Here is a 19,581-nt window from a genome sequence, read left to right as displayed (position 1 = left end):
ATTAAAAAATCTACCTGCAATAAGATTATTTTGGTCATAGTAGGTAGCATCTGTTTATTTGATTTAGCGTTAACGTTTTTAGGTTTTTTTTATAATTCAATGTTGCAGATATCCTTTCAGAGCAGTTGCAGTAGAGATAAACAGCTTTGGCAACGATCAATAGATTGCACCGCATCTGTTACAGCTGTTGAGCCTCATTGTAAAGAGACAAATTAATCCGATTGGGAAAAAGAATATAGCCCATAACCATCCACACAAAGTGAAATGTTCTCGCACAACTCCAATCTGTCGGGAAACGATTGCAAGTGTTGATTTTTGGTTGCGTATGTTACTTGATTGATTAATTTGAAAAACAAATTTTACCTGACACCTTCCGCACCTTCCCGCCAATGGCACAACTTCAACTTGTACGACGGTTGGTCCAGGTGGTGGAGGAGGGCTAGTCATGTAAACCTGCACGGGCTGGTATTGTTGCTGGGGGACTCCTACACACGCAATAAACAACAAAAATTAGTCATTGATTCGAAAACTAACCTTTCTTCTCCGGTAAATTATTCCATTAAAACCGGTAGTTTTACCTGCAGAATAAGGTGGTGGATTGTTGCCATGGTGTTCCATGATTAACGTGTTGAATTTCAAGTTGGATCACGAGCAAAGATATATAACTATGAAATTCAAATGAGTAATTCGTTGAGTGCTTTTCAATACGTGCACAATTCACGACACAGGACGAGAAGGTGTGATAAAGAACCGTTGTTGCAGCCACTTTTTAACCAAGTTGTTTCATATAGGTCCGATAACCCACGCCAATCCTATTTTTATCTTTTGTGTACGCATTTCTTTGTTGGAACTTGAGAGGACGCAACATGCGATGATGTTCGTGTTGCAATGAACTTTCTACCGGAACATGTGACTTATCTGTGCATCAGTATACAAATCATCGGAACCACCAGATTGACGTGGTTTGTTGATTCATTAGCTAAATTTTTGTTTGGTAAAAAATGTATAGGTAATTCATGTACTTTAATTAATGAACAAGAATAGTTAGATACACAACAACAGAAAAATGTGCAGTAATAGAGCACTTTTCGTCTTCAATCATGAATCATGGATATTTAATTTGTGGAGTATTTGCCATCTTGCAGTTGTAATCGGTTCTTAATAAATGCAGCCGTTTTCTTCAATTAGTTTAGATGATGTTGAAGGCTTCCTTTCAGAGATATTGACAGGCTAATAATTGTCAAATATAAGCATAGTAGCAGGAGGTGCAATTAACATCAATCGAACATTCTTCCAAAAGTCAAAGTCATATTCATTTCGCTACTGGACCAGATTGAATTGCTTTGATGAGATTGAAAATGTTCGAATACTTAAATTCCGGACCGCATGGCTGGAATATCAACTGTATTTCATATCAACATTAGCTGGTAAAGTGTCGAGACATGAAAATGTTGTGTTTTGATCTATATATTTGATTTGGTGGAAATTTGTACACATCCTGATGCTACATTCAATTTTACATAATGTTCACGAAAAAAAAATTTGTGTTATGAACTTGCTCATAAAAGCTTCCTTTAATACTTTTTTTATCATTCAATATCATGATCATTCGCCATATACGTATGTTGAACTTGAACCTAAATAAATTTCAATTTCAATAGTGTAAAACTATGTAATTCAGTAAAATTTAAAAAAACCCGAATTAAACGACGATAGAAAAAAAACGAGCATAAAATTCATGGTTGAAAAAGAAAAATCATGGAAAAGTAATCAAACGGCAACTCTGAAAGTTCCATTTTTACCGCTAGATGGCTGCATAATTAGTGATTCACTTAATTTACATATCACATCGTATTGTTCTCAATCTCAATAGTCAGCTGGCTATACACTACGCCATGAGGTTTCAACCATTTGGCGCCAAGTTTGAGACGAGAAACATTAAATCTGAACTCATTTCATAAGCTAGTTATTACAGTACTGCAGTTTTCAACTTCATATTGTGTTTCAGATGCAAAAAAGTATTACTTAAGAAGGTAGGCGTATCGAAATTTCTCACGTGGTTATTCGAATATTCTGCCATACATTTTGCAAGTGTCCTTGCTAATTTCAGAATTTTGATCTTCACTCAGAAATCACTTACGAATCTCTGCAAAAGACATCGTTGACGTCATGATGTATATAGTGACTATAATTCATCACGGATTCTACAATCGCCCTTTTCATCTCATCCATTCCAGAGATGAATATTATCAACTTACATCCCCATTCGGTAAGTTTCCAAATCCACACTTTGTCAGACTTAGAGTAATTCGCAAACTGAAAGACATGTTGTTCACAATTGTGCCCAACAGCCTTTGCTGTTTTTCGCAACACCACACCTGTAGTGAAATCCAAAGAAACTTCTAACCACTTGTGGCTGATGCCTATTTGTCGTACTTGCAATTTTGGTATTTATAATTACCCGGTTTGAGCAGAGGCTATGATGTAAGCATAATCTTTGTGTTGTAAAATAGCATAATCATTATTGCGTCATTTCACGTTTATTTTATCGTAGTCAAATCGTCGAATCCATAGTCAGCCAGAAAAAAAGCCGATAGGTGGCTCTTGAGCGTTTATTGAGCTGTGTCTAACCGTTGAATATCCGTGACTCACGAAGGGCTCTTTTCTATTCGCACGGACTGTGAAAGTGCAAGTTGATTAACACAGTTCGTCAAGATTCTATTATTCACACGAATTCTCAACACCCGATTCCCTTTCATTTTGAAATTGAAAGTTTTCCATTAGTGGGGGCTCTTATCGTGAAAGGCATCTTCGCCGTAGTTAGCCTGTCCGCACGTTTGTTTATTGTGTCGCCATAAATTCTCTTCCTCTCGCTGCAATTGTAGACGTGACAACCAAGAACCAACCAGTATTTAAAGGAAAGAAATGGCGTGAGCAGGGAGGAGGGGGGGGGGGATTTTTGGCAAAAAGCTTATTTTTGTCTTTTAGGTCATTATCTTTGTAAATCAGCTTGCAGCCTTCACAACTGGTAGCCTTCCAAAACTCTAGTTGGATTGTATCTCTCGATGCGGAGGCTGCTGACACAATTCGATTGAGACAACGCCACTTTTTGATATCCAGTTTCCTTTTTTTTCTTTCCTTTCCTTTCCTACTTTTTAAGAAGATTACGACGCAAAACGATTGCCTTTGATGCGATTTCAGCCGAAGCTCCGCTTATTGAAGCCTATTGAACTTTCTCTCTTCTCATAATACCGACCAAGACATAAAGAGTGCGCTCTTTTACTGTTTAACAAGTCGAACGATTGAAGTGTTTTTTTGACGGCCTCGTTCGATGCTTCGGCTGCAATCCATCTCAAATCAGAACCTCCTCTTTCTTGCACAATGTCTGTCTCCTGTATATGGGGATCAATTTTTACTGAACCCCAACCAGAATTTTTCCCAAACTGTTATGGTAGAGAAAGCACTCCGGTTGTTTATTTTTTCCAAACGACAGGAAAAAGAGCTCCGGTTGCTGAACTCGTTGCGCTCAAAGAAACGAGGGCGCCGTGTCCAGTTAGATTGGACGGTCAACCAAAAACGGCGTTGCTTTTAGAACGCGTTGCTTTTTGGCCGCAATGAGAGAAAAGAAGCAGAAAAAGACATAGTCGTTGATATAACAGGCGTTTGTCTACAAAAGTGTAGATCCCGCTGTCTTTGTAAATTTCTCGTTTCTTGCCACCCCCATATAAAGAGCTTTGCGCCTTCCTCTCTCACATTATCTGAGGTGAGAGTTTTAGCAATTTGAGTCGCCGCTGAAGCCATACAAATCATCGAGTGCTACAACTCTTTTTTCTGGCCATTGACGCGAGCCACTGACAGGTTCTCGTTAGTCTTTTTGGATAAGGCCATTATACAAGCGGCTCGGTGGCAATGGTGAATGCCTTTTGCATATTGATGATGATATTGAAAATCGTGAGACCAATCATCGCTGTAATCCCCTTTTGTTCGCAGTAGTCGTCGCACTTGTAACCTTTTCGTGTGTATCGGGTCGACCTCGCCGGCCTGGTGCGTTCAGCACCGCGTCATTGTCTTGTTTCATTCTCTCTCTTTCGGCAGATAGCTGTGCACAACAAAGAGGGAGAGCTCTGAAAGTGATTTCCTTATTCGGCGCTGGCTGGGAAAGGAGGGAGGAAAGCGAATGGGTACGAGGATAAGCCACACACACACTTTCACTGTTGACACACTCTCTCTACGGCAGAGACGACGACTCGGCAGCGCTGTAGAGTTGCCTTCCCTCTATACACACTATACCAGCCCTGCTGCCTAGTCATTTTGATATCTAGCTAGGAGATGAACCTCTCTTGACGGTGTTGGCGGTGGTGTCAGAGGCGGGCTCTTTTTGATAAGCGCGCACGAAGTCGTTATTAATACGTTTCGTATTAGAATTCTCCGCACCTTTAAGCCCTGCCTTCACACATAACATGCACCTCGACGAATCCCCCCCCCCCCTCTTTTCCATCTTATAAGCTTGTTCCATTCTCGTGAGCCCGGGTCCTGTCACGACACGCATCGACGGAAACAAAAGAAGAAGAAAATAGTGTGGGGGGAGTTTTTTTTTTTTAGAGGAATCAAAATCACAGTCGAGTGATGAAATTCTCACGCTGTGGGAAATTGAGGAAGAATTCCCTCTAAAAAAGAAAAAAAAAATAATAGTAAAAAATAAATAGAACCCCAGATGATAGTAACCTTCACTCTGAATGCTCTTCTACATGGCAGATGGTGCGCGATTCGACTCGGGTGGTAAAAGAATTGGAAACATTTTCTTCATTTTTTTTTTCTAAGTTTCATCGATCTCAGCGTGAAATCTGCCGTTGGAAAAAATAGGGAAAAAATAGTATAACGGGCGGAACAAGCCAGCCAGATAAATAAGCAATCAGCACAAGGACGAGGCGTTGAATCGATATTTAAAAAAAGGAAAAGAATGACTTTATGCTGCTTCTTTTTTTGTTTTTTTTGTCTCGATACTTTTAGGGGCATTGAAAGTGTTGACCGCGCTTCAATGAAATCATCACGACACATCACACGTTCACGTCTTTTTATAGGGGTGAAGCGACGAATATGGGATTGCGCCGTCTTCTTTATATCTCTCGGTTTGCTACTCAAGTAGTTTTTTTTTTCTTTTGGATTTTTGTTTTGTGCTTTTTTTCCTTCTACGAGAGATGTTAAGTACAGTTGTGAGTGTACTACGGTTATAACTGTGGGGGGTGCGGATTTCCAGCTTCTATTCACCAGCCCTTTTTTGGGCGGTGGGGCAAGTTAATGAGGGGGGGACTTTTGTGTGCAGCATTTTTCCCTGCTGGAAAATGCTGAACTAGGAAAGATGTCGAAGAATAAGAAAAAAAAGAAGAGCCTTTCTCTCGTGTCCAAATACGACCGGAAAACGCCAAAATGGGTACAAAACCGAAGGCTGTCGAGCGCGGATTTGTGTGTATTATTTCCCTATCCGCGTTTGTTGTGCTGCTTGGCTGGAGAGTATCTGGTATCACGCGCCCTGGAAATGTCATGCCTGGTCTGCTGACAGTTGACAGAAACTTAAGAAAGAAAAAACACACCCCCAACTGGTTTTTCTTCTTCACTGGGTAGTACACTCATCGTCTCCGATTCTCAAAGTCGTTTTGTTTCTTTTCCCAAAATAGCAACCCATTTTCAACGCGCGATGAAATTGGCTTGTGGGAAAATATAACAAAGAAAAAGAATAACACACTTTGTTCTTCTTCTTCTTCTTGTACTTTTTGGAACATCCTGAAACGGTTAGCAAAGGAGCGGAGGATTCGTTTAAAATGATAATAATCACGGTTTTCCATTCTGAATTATGATTACCAACAAAAAGTCTATCGCCGGATTTGATTACCATAAATTCAGGCTCGTCTGATTTATTCAGGATGGAAACCTTGTAAGTTGGTAGCTTGTAGCATAGCTAATTTTACATACTTATTCATTGTTAATCGCCCGATTGTCAATCGGGAGATTTCCTTATTAGAGGCTTAGCTACGCGCTGGGGTTTGAAAAAAAGGCGGGATTTTTTCTTCTAGCCCCCTTGTTTTTTTCTCCCCTTTCTCATCATCTTTCAGGAAGAACCGTCTGGTAGATAAGTTGAAAAGGGGGGACCAGAAAAGAAACAAAAAGAGATGGAGGGGAAAAAAAGAGTCGGTTGACGGAAGGTGCGCGTTGTTGTATATCGAGTTCCGGCTGTTGTAAAAGAAAAAAAAAGTTCGTGGGGGTTGTAGTATGTAGAGCTGATGGCAAGAGACAGGTAGAAAGATGAGGGGGAGGCGTGGGCCTGTATAGACTAGTTAGTACTAACTGAAAAAGAATATTTTTTTATTTTATTTTTAAAAAAGAGACGCTACATTGAATTTCCCGCCATTTTGTCCTTGTAAATCTCTTGTTGACTTAATATTACAAAAAAAGAGGACAAATATGAATTGAATTAATTTTGTGTACTTGCAGCTTTTTTTTGAGAAAGTGCTGGCAGCCTTTGAATAAGTCAACAAAAGAGAAGTCCTCACTTTTATAGCTTTTTTAACAAAAATGCGTCATGTTTCTGTTTATTCAGTATTGTCTTGGCGAAACGACGCTAAAAACGACTCGGGGTGTATAATTAGTGAGTTGCACAAAACTGACAAAATGTCCTGCAATAATAACAAGGGAAATATATTTTAAAAAAAAAATCCGAGTGAATTGTTTTACTACCTTCTCCTTTTTGCTCCATTCCGTTCGTGTTTGCATCTCGTTTTCATCTCTCAGACCTCCTTGCTTTTCCCTCACTTCGCTTTATTCACCGATGATTTGTATTAGCATGTCGCCATTTTGTGTTGGCTACATCTTTCATAAATAGTTTTGATATCGCAGCTGTCGTCGATTCAAGCCAAGGCTCCTTTAGAATACGATCAATTAGCAATAAATTGTTACGCTTCCTTCTTGGCTCCGGGGTATCAAAATATCGCTAACGGGAACGTAACGTCGGAAGAAAGAAAGAGCAATAATGAAATGGATATATAATACCTTCCCGCAGGAAAGGTTGAATAACATGCAGGGCACAATTCGCCATGATTATCACGTCCCCTTAAAGAAAAAAAAAAAAAAAATATGTTTTTTGTCGTTAATCTCATCTAGAATGCGGAATTGGAAAAAAAAATACGAGAATTAACTAATAACCAGCTGACGCAACTCGTTTTTTTCTTTTCTTCTTTCTTTCTCAAAGGTTATTTCGTTTAATATTCCTACCTTGAATGGATATGGGCATCCTTTCGAACAAAGGTGACGCTCATAATTGAATTACTATCGTATTGTTTTTCATCTATGAAAATGGGATTTTCAGGATTTTTTTGTTTCTTGTCTTGTTTGTCATGTTGGGCAAGTGACCTGGAAAAACAGGAAAGAAAAATTATTACGACGACATTAGCCTACATAGGGCCAGTTTACACAGTCTGGTGTCATCTGGGTCATTTGCTCTTCAATGCTTCATCCCTTCAAAGACGGGAGAAACAAACGAACCGGTTGCTCCGCTCTGCTCCACCGTGTAGCTTATAATAAGACAACTTAGAAGCAACACACTAATAAATTTGGCGCATCTTCTCTTTAGCTCTTTGGGAATGGTGGCGATAATTCAAGATTGTTTTACGACGGGACTCGTTCCCCCGTTTGTCTTGGGCTCATCATCCGTCTATTTTAAGATGTCAGAAAAAAAGAATAAAAGCGAATCGATCGGAACTGTACGACAAAATGTGGAGCAGTCGACCTCGATGATGTGAAAACTTTAAGCTCATTTTTTGGGCATTTTTTTCTGGCAGCTCTACGAGTTTGATTATTTCCTCCCCTCATTGTTTTCGTTCGGTTTGGTGAATGATTGCAGGTAATTCGACTTTTCCACCTCGTTACACTCAAGAGCACTTTAGGCTGGGCGGACGGCTAGGTTTTTCTTTTGTCGTGTTTGTTTCCGTCCTTGATGAAATGCATCAAATGTCAATCAGTAATACAACAAACAACAACAGCAACAACTTGGGTTTGCGGACGGCAATGCCGTGTGAGAGTCTGTCGATCGGTTAGTAGTGGCCGCGATGTTTTGTCCGGCACGATAGCGTGCAATTTCACCTTGAACTAGATTTAATAACTTGCATCACCTAATCCACGTAAGAAATGTTTTCGGACTTTATGCGGGTACGTATTTGGATTTCGCCAGTGATCGGCAATTTTAACTAACCACCGCACGTAGCAGATTTGTCTTTCTTTTGAAATGATTAAAAAATTGTCCTTTATTTTTCCTCAATTATTGCCGATTCTGTGGAAAAATAAATAAACGTGGACGATGGACGAAGCTCAAAGAGAGAACTATAGTGGGAGGAGGCGTGGCCTCGGTCCTTGGCTCAGGAAAAACTTTTTTGAACGGCGCTACTGGTGAAGGGGGCGGCTCTCTTGTTGGGTACGAACGCAGGCGGGTGGGTGATTTTCAAAACCTGCCGCGCTGGGCAACCGTTGTGTGTTCAGTTAGACACCGACTACGCTGCTATACAGACGTGTGTGTGCGCGTGCTACTACCATATATCTATTCAATACCAAGTTCCGTGTTTTGTTGTGCTGCCCAGTGTTTCCAACCGTCTCTCGGATCAGTTGTAATCAATTTGCGCTTCTGTTTTTCTGTCCGTCACTAAAGATACGCCCGGTGGATCGATTGTTTGTGGCCTTGGCACTGGACAACTGTTCGAGCCTCCTTGATCAACCGCCACCATCACCATCATCATCTACATGCGGCAATAAGGCCTTCTTGGTTCGGATGATATAAAAGCTACCAGGTGAGTCATTTGCATTTATTATACCCACCTTTTGCTTTTTTACATTATACAACCACACAGCGGCCGAGCTGTTGGGGTTGGACGGCTGTGAGTGTGTGGTGGACCGTTACCTTGACGACTGGTGTACCTACAACAGACATTGTCTCATGTTCTTTTTTTGTTATCATTGCTCCACTGTCGTGTCATTCCGCACCTTCTGCCGCACGTTTGTCCCTCGAAAATTTGAGGAAAAAACAATTTTGATAGTATTCAGTGCAGAATTTTAAGTAGTCTGGACTACACATGACAGGGGAGGAGCAAAAGTGTTATTATCTCCCACGCTGAGAAGGAAATTCCTGCGGTGGTAGTTTTAGCACATTCTTCTTCCTTTTCTTTTATTCCGTAGTGCGAAAAAATGTTTGGTACAGGACATCCGCAGGGTCTATACGTGTGGATTTTTGGTGTTGTCTCATGCGGACGATTTGAAAGAACTTGTCAGATTTGTTTTCGAGATATCCATCTCTGCTCCGGGGTGAAAGAGGATGATAACAAACGAAAAAAGAAGAAGCTGGAAAAAAGATGGGAATTCCTAACTGTTTTTCTGGCTTGGCCTTTTGGCTGTTTAGCGGCTGCTGTAATCATTATTACACATCTGCCGTTCATCAAAATGGTTTCCACCTTTTTTTTTAGCCCTTCATAATTTTGAAAGTTGATAATGACTAATGATCGCAGTCCGTCGAACCCTTTACCAGTTTTATTTGACACTTGTGTCAATAACACCCAGATCAGAGTCAGAGACACCCACACACGTGAAACAAATGGTCCGATTTCACCAATTGGGTGTAACCCACTCAACCAAAAATGTTTGTGTTTTCGTCCCAAACTTTTTCGTATCTTGTTGAACCATTTCTTAGTTCCTCTAAAAGGAAAACGAGTCAGGTTATGTAAATCAGGATCAAATCAGCACCGAATCAAAGAGTATATTTGAGAGTTCGTTCGTTTTTTTTGCTTGCCATGCCCATAATTTGAAATAGAACGACCCATCTCTTTCCATCAGGCTTTTTTCCACAACTGGAACTCCAACGGGTGAAGAAAAAAACTGTAACAGATAACTGCACATTAGGAAAATCATGGCCATGTCAATAATATTGTATAAAAATTCCCACTAAATTTCTTGACCGTGTCTCTCTCTCGGTGGGGGTTTACTTCTCTATATGTCACGTTCTAGATTTCACGGTGGACTTGGTATTTGGAACTTCATCAGCAGGGTGTCCCGATCGACGTTTTTATTTGTAGTATAACCAGATTTTTTCGTCTTGTTCAATTGTAGCGATACCCCCGGCGTGATCGGTGGGAAAAAGGAGAAGAAAAAGTTCGCAATTCTTCTTCTTTACCTTTCCGAATCAAGGCCTCTTACAAATAATTGATGATGAGCGATGGAGCGCAGATTTGAGGCCGCTGAAAATTAATCGGCCGTAAAATGACAATCGTCTTTTTTTTATTTTATTATTTTCTTTGTGTAAATTTACGTCATTTCTTCGTCTCTTTCTCTCTCTCTCTTTGTTGATTGAATGAAAGAGAAAGAAGGAGGAAAGATTTCAATTTTCTTTCGTATCAATCATTAGTCGTCTGGGCGGGAAATTCAAATTTGAAACGCTTTTTCGACTTTCAAAAAGCCACAGGGCCCAGCAATGATATCTCTCCCAAAAAAAAAGTGAGGGGGGAAACTGTTGGAAGAAGAGATGGCAAGTTGCTTCCCTCCCTGAAATGTTTTTGTGTGTGTGGTATATTTATCCCCCCCCCCTTCCTCCTCCTCCACTTAATACAATAGAAGTCGAGAGTATCATTATTTTATGTCGGCGGCGGGGAAGTTGTCGACGATGGAAACCCGGGAGTGGCCTCACAAGGGGGGAAAAGAAGGCACATATAAAGAATAGAAGAGTAGAAAAAAAAGGAGAGTTGAAAACGTGACAATTCAAAGAATGATCCCTCCGCTGAATGGTTTATAAGAGAAAATTGGTACTACTACGTGTAATATGTGTTGCGACGATTTTTGGTTTCTTTCTCCACACCAGGAAGAGAGTTCAAAAAAGGGAAAACAACAAAAACAAAAAACAAAATTTTCAATTTCTTAATCCAGACAACACCAAAAAAGTGTCTGGTTTTTTCTTCTTTCTCTCATCTTGTAGAGTGTCCGCGCGTAGATATAACAGGTCGCCGAGCGAATGTCTTGTAGTAGATCTTGATGCCAGCTGGCATTATTTTTTTTCTTTCCTATAAAAGCTTAAGGAGAAAAGAGAGAAAGAACGAGAAAAACATAAAAGGGCCGTCGGTGATGTTCAAGTGAATTAGGTCACTTAGTTGATGCGTTTCTCTCACTTTTTTTTCTTGGTACTCGGCTTCTCTTCCGTCTTGCCATTTCTTGCATCATGTGACGTGATAGCGTTTGTTTGAAGAGAACACACAAATATCACGAGCGCACGGGAAATTTAATTTTTTTCTTCCACCGTCTCTCCCGGTAGAGAAATTTCGGATGGGCACACGACATGAGTTTCTCTTAAGCCCACTTACTTAGAGTTTGTTCCCTTTGCTTGTTGTTGACCGTCGAAACCGAAAAGAAAACCAGACACACACACACACAAATATGTTTAAGCCAATTTAAAGGAAATCAACGATGGACGTTAGCAACGACGCCAAAAAAAAAATAAAATAAAATGCCGTTGTTGGGCGCTACTTTCTATTTGTTTGTTTAAATAGAGATAGATTTATTTTTTTTTTTTCTCTCTTGATTTTATACCGACTGCCAACCGCCATGGTGTAGCTGTAGCCCTCCTGTTGAGAGTGTTTCGGCAATGGTCACATCAAACGGATTGTCCATTCATTCGTTGCCGGAGCGGGCGTGTCTTTTGAGGGTCCTTTTTGCTGGGCCTTTTTTTATTTTGTATTTTTTCAAATTATTAGTACAACTCTCACGTTCATCCACAATGTTGCTGCGCGAAAAAAAGTCGAAAGTTTTCTCGGGTTAGATATAGCCTGAAGAATATCCACGAAAATGCCGCTATGGTGACATTCCACGTGACGTCGAATCGCTCCGGTCCGGGAGCTTTTTTTCTTTCTTTCTTCTCTATGAACCGTGAAAGAAAAAGAATTAAAAAATATTTTTTGCTATTTTAACAGCTATAAGAAACCGAAAGCTGCGCGGGGGGAGCGTGCGGTTTTTTGTTATTCCAGTGACGTAGCCATTTCTTGATTGTATACCAGTCGTCTCGGTGTATACACACTTGAATCAATAGGCAGCGCGTTTGATTTTTTTATATTTTTTCATGACTTCTTTCATTTCTTGCTGTATAATCCGATGCCCTCGAGGTCTGCGGGAAAATTTTCAGATTCGGTTTCTGTACACGCATAAAATTTCCCCGGCAGTGTGAATACCCTTTTCTTGTGTATCGACACTTGAATTCCCGATTTTTTTTGATTTTTTTGGTTATCAAAAGGAGATTCAACAATACGAATTGTAATTCTTTAGAAAATTTCAGACTTTGAATTTGTATTTATACGTCAAGTTGAGTCGAAAGAGAATAAACTACTAGTAGGTCGCAATGAAGAAAAAAAAAGCACGTACCGTAATATACACCGCCCAGGCAGTCCAGTTGTATATATCAAACAAGTGGCACACGTTGACTCTATAAGTGGACCGGCTCTCTCTCTCTCTCTCTCCCTTTTAACTAGCTTTAATTCATACAGAAGAAAGAAATAAAGTTTACATCTATTCAGAAAGAATACCGTCAGTCCGTTGAACCGGGACTCTCGATTCTACCATCCATTTTATTATTTATTTTATTTTATTTTTTTATTTTTTTGCGCATATTATTCTCAGATTTTCGTTGTCTCGGGTCCGTTTTTTCGACAAAGACGTCTTCTCTCTCCTTTCTGCTGCTGTGTGTGATGATGGGCTTTTCCATAATAGCTCATTATCGTCACGCCATCTCTCTCTCTCTTTCCCCCCAGCTGACATTTCCGTATTTACGTCTGGTTCCTGTTTGATATATTTTGTGCTCCGGTGCCCGCGTAATATCTCCCGAGGGTCACCCTCTTGCCCTTCAAATTTTCTACAGTTAGACAGACGCACCTGTGTGTGCGTATGCGGAATTGGAATATACGTGTGATTGTGTAATGCGGCACACGTGGACGACTAGTTGGCTCAATTTTTTTCTTTCTCGGTTGGCCTCTAATTTTGTGTGGACCGCGTTAATAAACTTAGGGAAACAATTGATGAGATTTGAGGGCGCCCACACTGCTAACGAGTTTTTTCCCCCTTCCTTCTTTATTTGTAATATTATCACAGCAGGTGGGAATTTGTGGAAAATGCGTGTGTGTGTGTGTGTTTTTCGTTGTGTGAGGTATTGGCGTGTAAAGATTCCGCCAACGGCGTCAGCTGTGGTCTACTTTATAGTCGTGTGTAAATTTTTTTCAATTACATTTTATCGGCCTGTTGAAATGTTGCCAGCTTCATCAGAGATGGAACAACGCGTTGTGTGCTACCCCCCTCTTCGTTTTTTTTGTTTTTCATTTTTTTTTTATTGCTGTACACAAGTACTGTGTATAGTACATATCGGATTTTTGTCAATGCCAGCTGCGTGACCATCTGCCGCTAGGAACGGGAATTTACAATAAAAACAAAAATCCATGGGAAAAGAAAAATGAACGAACAATTTTGGTGGCAAATATTGGAAAAGAATGAAAAGGAAATAAATATGGCAGATGCGCATGATCGATTATTATTTCGATTGGAGATACGCCGATAAAGGAAGAACAAAAGAAAAAAGTTTTCGGATATCGAAGGAGTTTGTGTGCCCTGCCTTTTATCCAATCATTCTGTGCATACATTAATTTGAGAGAAGTTGTACGGTTTTTTCCAAGTGGATGTTATTTCATTCCCAAGGTTGCCAGGCAATCAAATGATGACGGATTACACACAGAGAGCCATGACGTGCAAAAATCATAAATATAAAATTCTTTTTTTTTATTTTTTGATAGCCGAGGAGAAGAGACGGGAGAGAGAAAACAAACATCCGTCATTCGGGGGGCCCTGCAATATCGACGATATCACTCAAAAAGCTGTTGATCCCTCGTGTCAGTCAGGATAGTGGATAACACGCCATAGTGCCTTAGACACTTTTGATTTTTCTGTTTTTAAATCATCCCTTTCGGCTACGTATCGAATCGTTTTCTTCTTTTATTTTTGGCTGCCCGTTTTTTTTTCCCGAGCACACAAATAGTTTCTTGCCTATTTGTGAGGCCCTTCACGACCCGTTAACAGCTTCTCCCATTTAAGGTTACGAGAAGAACGAACGTATTTTTGATGAAAATAAAACCGAGTTGAAGAGTAAAATTAAACAACAAAACGGCCAGGGAAAGAAAAAAGAGTAGTAGGAAAGACAGAAAAAAAAATAATCACATTTCAGGTGCTGCTGGACTGCTGTGACGGCGTCCTCGATTTCACTCGGGACACAAGAGTGTAGTTGTGTACGTTGTTGTTTGTTGTTGACCACGTCCAACAAAAGTGCCCAGTCACGTGACTCTCTGCCGAGGTGCCGTGCCCGGTCGAGTGTTAAGTTTTTCTCTGCGTTTGGCACAACTTTCTAAAATAACAATATTTTATTTGTAGAAAAAAAAAAGAGCGAAACAGAAAGATAAATAATAATAATAATAACAGTTAAAAAAAAAGGGACGAGCGCATTCCATCAGCGGCCAGCAAATGCCATTTCATCGCTGGTATATAACTGCACATCTCTTTTGTTTTCTTTAGTGCCGCTGCACAAAACAAGACAAAACAGTCCGGGCGTCGTATTTTTCCTAATAGTTTACCAGCAGTCCGTCCAAATCGGGAGAATTCTCGACTCGTTGGCAGATGTCGTTATTATATTTCTCGACTCTCGTAGCTAAGCGAAAACTGTTATAGCAATGTTGTTTCTTTGGCTCGTAAATTTTCCCTTTCATTTCGGAATTTTTGTATTTCTGTATATAACCCCCCCGAAAGAAAATAGAAGAAATGATGACCGCCAATTATTCAAACTGTCTCGACAGTCCCGGTACCCCCTCCCTTTTTTTTCCCCTACTCCTCCTCCATTAACACTCGCCTCCTTTCACGCCGTTTTGAACTGGGTCGATTCACGCGCCTATCTTTCTCTCCCGCGCGTTTGTTCGCCATTCCGGGCTACAGGTGATAATAACGATGAGACCCATAAAGTATGTGCACCTATTGTTGAACGAGATCATTTTGAAAGGTCTGTGTGTTATTTTTGTGAAAGGCCCCTTTTTGTTTTGGTGTTGTTTCTTTTTTCCTCCCACTTGATTTGAATAGAATTTTTGTTTCGGAGGGGCTTTGGCATGTAATTATCTAGTCCGTTGGCTCGGATTTATTTTTATGAATATCTACGGCATATTGTTTCGAGCTGAATAGTCTTGGTGTCCTGCAATCAAGTCGTCGCATATCCCGTGATGAATGAGAATCATCGAAAAACACGAAAATTTCGTTTCTAGATTTCTGGCTCTATGGAAAAGGGGGGAATGATGTCAAATTTTCCCGGCTACTCCCTTCCGGTTTTTCATTTTCTTTCATAACGACAAATTTTTGGTTTTTCTTGTACAGGGGGTGAACTATTGCGGGGGAGGAAAAGGAAACGGATTTTTTATTTTATTTTATTTTTTATTCCGGTTGTTGTTGTTGTTGTTTTCCTCCCTCCATACCTGAAATTCTCTCGTGTCTAATTTTTGCTTCTTTCCCAAACGGATCTGAATCTACTTGAAATGCAAGGCACGATTTGCGCCCAGCGATAAAAACATTTTTTTTCAAATTCGTTTTATGCTAAATTCGGTCTGAATGATCCAAAGTGAAAGTATCGATTGATCTCTGCTCGAAATGTTTTTTGTTTTTTCGTTGTGAATTGAAAGGTTGTCAAATCAACTGAATTTGGATTGAAACCTGTACAGAGGTGGATGTACCGCAGATAAGAAATAGAAGGGCTCACGAAATATTAATAATGACACAACAAAGTCGAACCAGAGTTAGAGAGAGAGAGAGAGAGAAGGTGACGTAGGTCCTCCCAAGGTTGCCAACACTTTCTGTTGCTGTACGTACTGTGTTTTTTCCCCTTTTTAATTTTTTCGGGAGTTCGACAAGAATCGATGGTGGAAAAGACCATCCCACCCATATAAGAGACTCTCGGTTGACTTTTCCTTCTTCATTTGAATTATTCAAATGCCCGCCTATCGCCCATTCATATAATCGCTCTTCTTCTTCTCTCTTGATCCTAGCTATGGGCACGGTCGCATCTTCTACGAAACCGAAAGGAGAAAGAATGGCCAGATCCTTTTACGATTGCCCGTATATTGTAAATTCTCTGATTTAAATATTGTAATTCCACATCAAATGTATCCTTGATTTTGTGGTAAAGCACCACAGCCGGGGGAGAGAAACGACCAACCGTTTTGGTTCGTTATTGTTGTTGTTGTATGTGTGTTGTCTACTGCCGTCATTATTCTCGGTTAAACATTTTGGCAAAAAGAATTTAAAAGAAGATAAAACGATTTCTTAAAAAAGCATCATCCTTTTATTTTTTGGTTGCTTCGATCATTTCTCTCTCACACAAACAACAACGGCAAGAAAAAAAATGTGTTCACGTCTTAAACAGTCAGTCAGGTTCTTCTTCTTCTTCTTTTTCTCGTGTCTGAACAATTCTTCGTGCGTGCAGGGACGACACAACGTCTCCTGAATGGCGCAACAAATACTATCGTACATATCTCCTCTTGTTGTTTTCGTGTTTCCCGGGAATCTTTTTCATCATTTGGCAGCCGCAAAAACGGGTTTTTCTTTTTTCTCTCTCTCTATGCCATCTTTTTCCAATCTTATCTAATCGACATTTTTTTCAGCTCGTTGTCCCTATACCTAGTTACATTCTTTACCTCCTAACGAGCTCATTGTCGGACATCATCGTTGTAGCGGAATACCGACATGACCCACAAATTCTATCGGGAAAGATAACAACAACAAAAATATTTCGGTATTTTTCTTTTGTATTTAGACAAGAAATGGCGAAAGTTAATCATGTCGAAATCGTCGAAATAGTAAATAAAAAAAATAGCGGTGATTCCCTTCGTTTGAATATGTTTGTAATACCGCGCCTTTTTTTTTTTTTTTTGTTATCCGTTACTACTCCAAAACGTTTCGTCTATAAAAACATACACACACAGACAGACAGACATATAGGTAAATCCAATCACTGTTTTCGTGGCCAATCGATTATCTTTTATTATTCTTTTGTCTGGCGAAAGAGAAAAAAAGAAAATCATAAAGAATCAATTGACGGAATAGGCCCCGGGTCTTTGCTCCCTCGATGGGAGTATTGTGATGTCTAATATAAATTTCACTCGTCTTAATGGGGTTGAAGAGGCTACCAACCCTAATCGGTGCCATTTCAATTGATTAAGAACCGGGATTCTTTTTTTATATTGAGCCATAAACTCGACTGGGGGCGAGCTGAAACAGGGGAGGCAGGAGAAGAAGAAGGAGAGAAAAAAAAAAAGAAGTGTTGCGTGTTTCGAAATGATTCACGCTCGTCTATATACCTTCTTGTCTCTACATTACACCGATGGGAGGAGGAAACGAGGGGAACGACACGACCTTTCCACCTGACCCCCAACCCGTCACATGGAAGGAACTAGAAGAAGAAGAAGAAAAAACTAAAATAACAAAACAGCTTATATTTCTTTTTTCGTGAATGATGAAGCTAGTGATTCTTTTTTTTTTTTCGTCTCTATTTCAATCGTGGGAGAAAATTTGAAAAAAAGGTAAAGAAATAAGAAAACAACTGTCGACAAAACTGCGCCCGATTTTTTGTTTAAAGGGAGTTGTGTTCGACCTCCAGTTCGAGACCCAATGATTTTTCGTCTTGCCTTCCGCCTCCCCGTACAACGCAGAAACGAGTATATTACATCATCAATTGTCGTCTGTTCTCATTTTAGCTTGTTAGTCCTTTTTGTTGATTTCAAAGTCCTTCCCCGCGCCATGTTTCTCACTAATTCTCTCTCCAGTTTGGAAAGAGAAGAAAGAGCTTCAGAAACCTATTTCTTAACTTTTTGAAAAAAAACTTGTGTGTGAGGTACGGATGAATAAGGAGAGAAACGTGTCTTGTGACCATTAAGAGACCGTCATGGCTTTCCATTTTGCACGAAACAGGAAAAAGAATTTGTCTTCTTTTTTTAGAATTTTTATATGCGAACTGCCAAGGAAGAAAAACCAAACTAGAAGAAGAAGAAATAAGACAGAACCCAAACAAAATGGCTGGGAGAACTAGTAGGAAGAAAGCCGTAAAGTGGGAAAAGAAACAGAAAATTATAAAAAAGTGACCGGATTAACCTGAATTTTTTCGCTCCTATTTTCAGACAGTGAAAATTGCTACTACGCACCTTAGATTAACGCTTATACTGTAAAACACCTTGTCTCTCCAATTTATTTCGTTTCACCTTCCCGCGCTCTGATTCTGTTTCGTAATTTTTTTGTCAAAAGAAAACAGAAATGGGCAATGCTATGATGTTCCATCACGCAGCGGTACGACCGGAGTATAAAAGAAAAGAAGAAAAAATAATAATTCCGTGGGCGGCAACAACACACGAAGCCCAGCCCGACTCTTTTGCATGGGGCCCTTAATGAGATTTGAATATGTACAAACGCAATAATCGTTATCCCGATGATTCCGCAATCAGAGAGCTTTTTTTTTCTTTTTTTACGACCGTAGTCGTTTATATACGTACCAGAAGAGGCGTGATTGCAATCCCTACTACGGTAAATCTTATATATATACCCATTCTTTCTGTTTCTTTGTGGCTTCTCTCATTTCGACTAAATTGGTTGTATGTATACAACACAATTCCCAATTTTTTTTTTCTATCGTATTTTCAAAAACAAATGGAAAATTACAGAACAAATGTTCTTGTTTCGCTCACTTGTTTCACTATTTTTAGAGATTTAGCACCTTTTTTTCGTTGTTGCCTCCGGTCCGTTTTATCAGCCATTTTGCTGGGAATGGGGGCTCATTAGGATGATTGCGCAATACCACAAACATTTGGCACCGTGAGTCCTGAAACATTTGTTCGAAATTGTTTTCTGTCCTCACTAAAGAAAATGTTGAAATGTTTCAAGCTGCTATATTTTTTAATTATTTTCTCTTGTTTATTTTTAATGCCGGATCAATTTCAATTTTTACCGAGTTGGAAGATGATTACATGTTTCTCGGTTGAGTCATGCAGTCGGAGATAGTGGTAGCATTTGTTTCGTTAAATATTTTATACCGAGATGGTAATCTCGCCCCCCAGCTCGTCCTTCAAACGTTCAAACGGATCGACACCGCCCCCTAATGATCATGCGGGCGTGAGAAATCCAGTAGGAAATGATGGCTGTAAAATTAAGAAAGACGTGTGTATACGTCGTATGAAGTAACACCAAGGTTACATTATCTCTTATCCATTTTGGTGTCATACTGATTTTTCTTTTTGGGTATTTCACGTTGTCCGCCGGACCTTTTGCCGGACTTGACTACATGGAACGTGACTGTAGATATTTGACCGTGATAATCTAGAATCGCGACGCCGCTTACCTTGAGAATGCTCTCAGCGGCGGACGCTATGGGATCCCGGAGTGTTGAGTAACCTGTTGATTTGAATCGTGTCCTTCTCCATCTGTTTTTTTTTTCTTTCTTTTTTCCTTATCGGC

The 19,581-nt window shown here is 39.9% G+C and overlaps 2 protein-coding genes across 2 annotated transcripts in view; one reads left to right on the top strand and one right to left on the bottom strand.

Moving 5' to 3' along the window:
• Positions 1-40: 40 nt before the first annotated feature.
• On the bottom strand, positions 41-754 carry LOC124311534 (brain protein I3-like). The gene is made up of 3 exons (XM_046776064.1): positions 579-754; positions 364-485; positions 41-285 (listed from the first exon to the last, which is right to left on the bottom strand). Exons 1-3 carry the CDS (start codon positions 616-618, stop codon positions 157-159), a joined length of 291 nt encoding a protein of 96 aa, XP_046632020.1. The 5' UTR covers positions 619-754; the 3' UTR covers positions 41-156.
• Positions 755-1,901: 1,147 nt separating this feature from the next.
• LOC124311011 (ras-GEF domain-containing family member 1B-like) overlaps positions 1,902-19,581 on the top strand; it is a 55,030-nt gene continuing 37,350 nt past the window's right edge. Inside the window, exons 1-3 of the mRNA XM_046775243.1 lie at positions 1,902-2,033; positions 2,130-2,269; positions 8,693-8,831. The gene's annotated coding sequence lies outside the window, so the exon portion shown is untranslated. The remainder of the gene's footprint in view (positions 2,034-2,129; positions 2,270-8,692; positions 8,832-19,581) is intronic.

The sequence above is a fragment of the Daphnia pulicaria genome, chromosome 8, assembly GCF_021234035.1.
Source record: "Daphnia pulicaria isolate SC F1-1A chromosome 8, SC_F0-13Bv2, whole genome shotgun sequence".
In the NCBI taxonomy this organism is placed as follows: domain Eukaryota; kingdom Metazoa; phylum Arthropoda; class Branchiopoda; order Diplostraca; family Daphniidae; genus Daphnia; species Daphnia pulicaria.
Note: the sequence above shows the minus strand (reverse complement) of the source record. Positions and strands in the feature narration are given on the sequence as shown.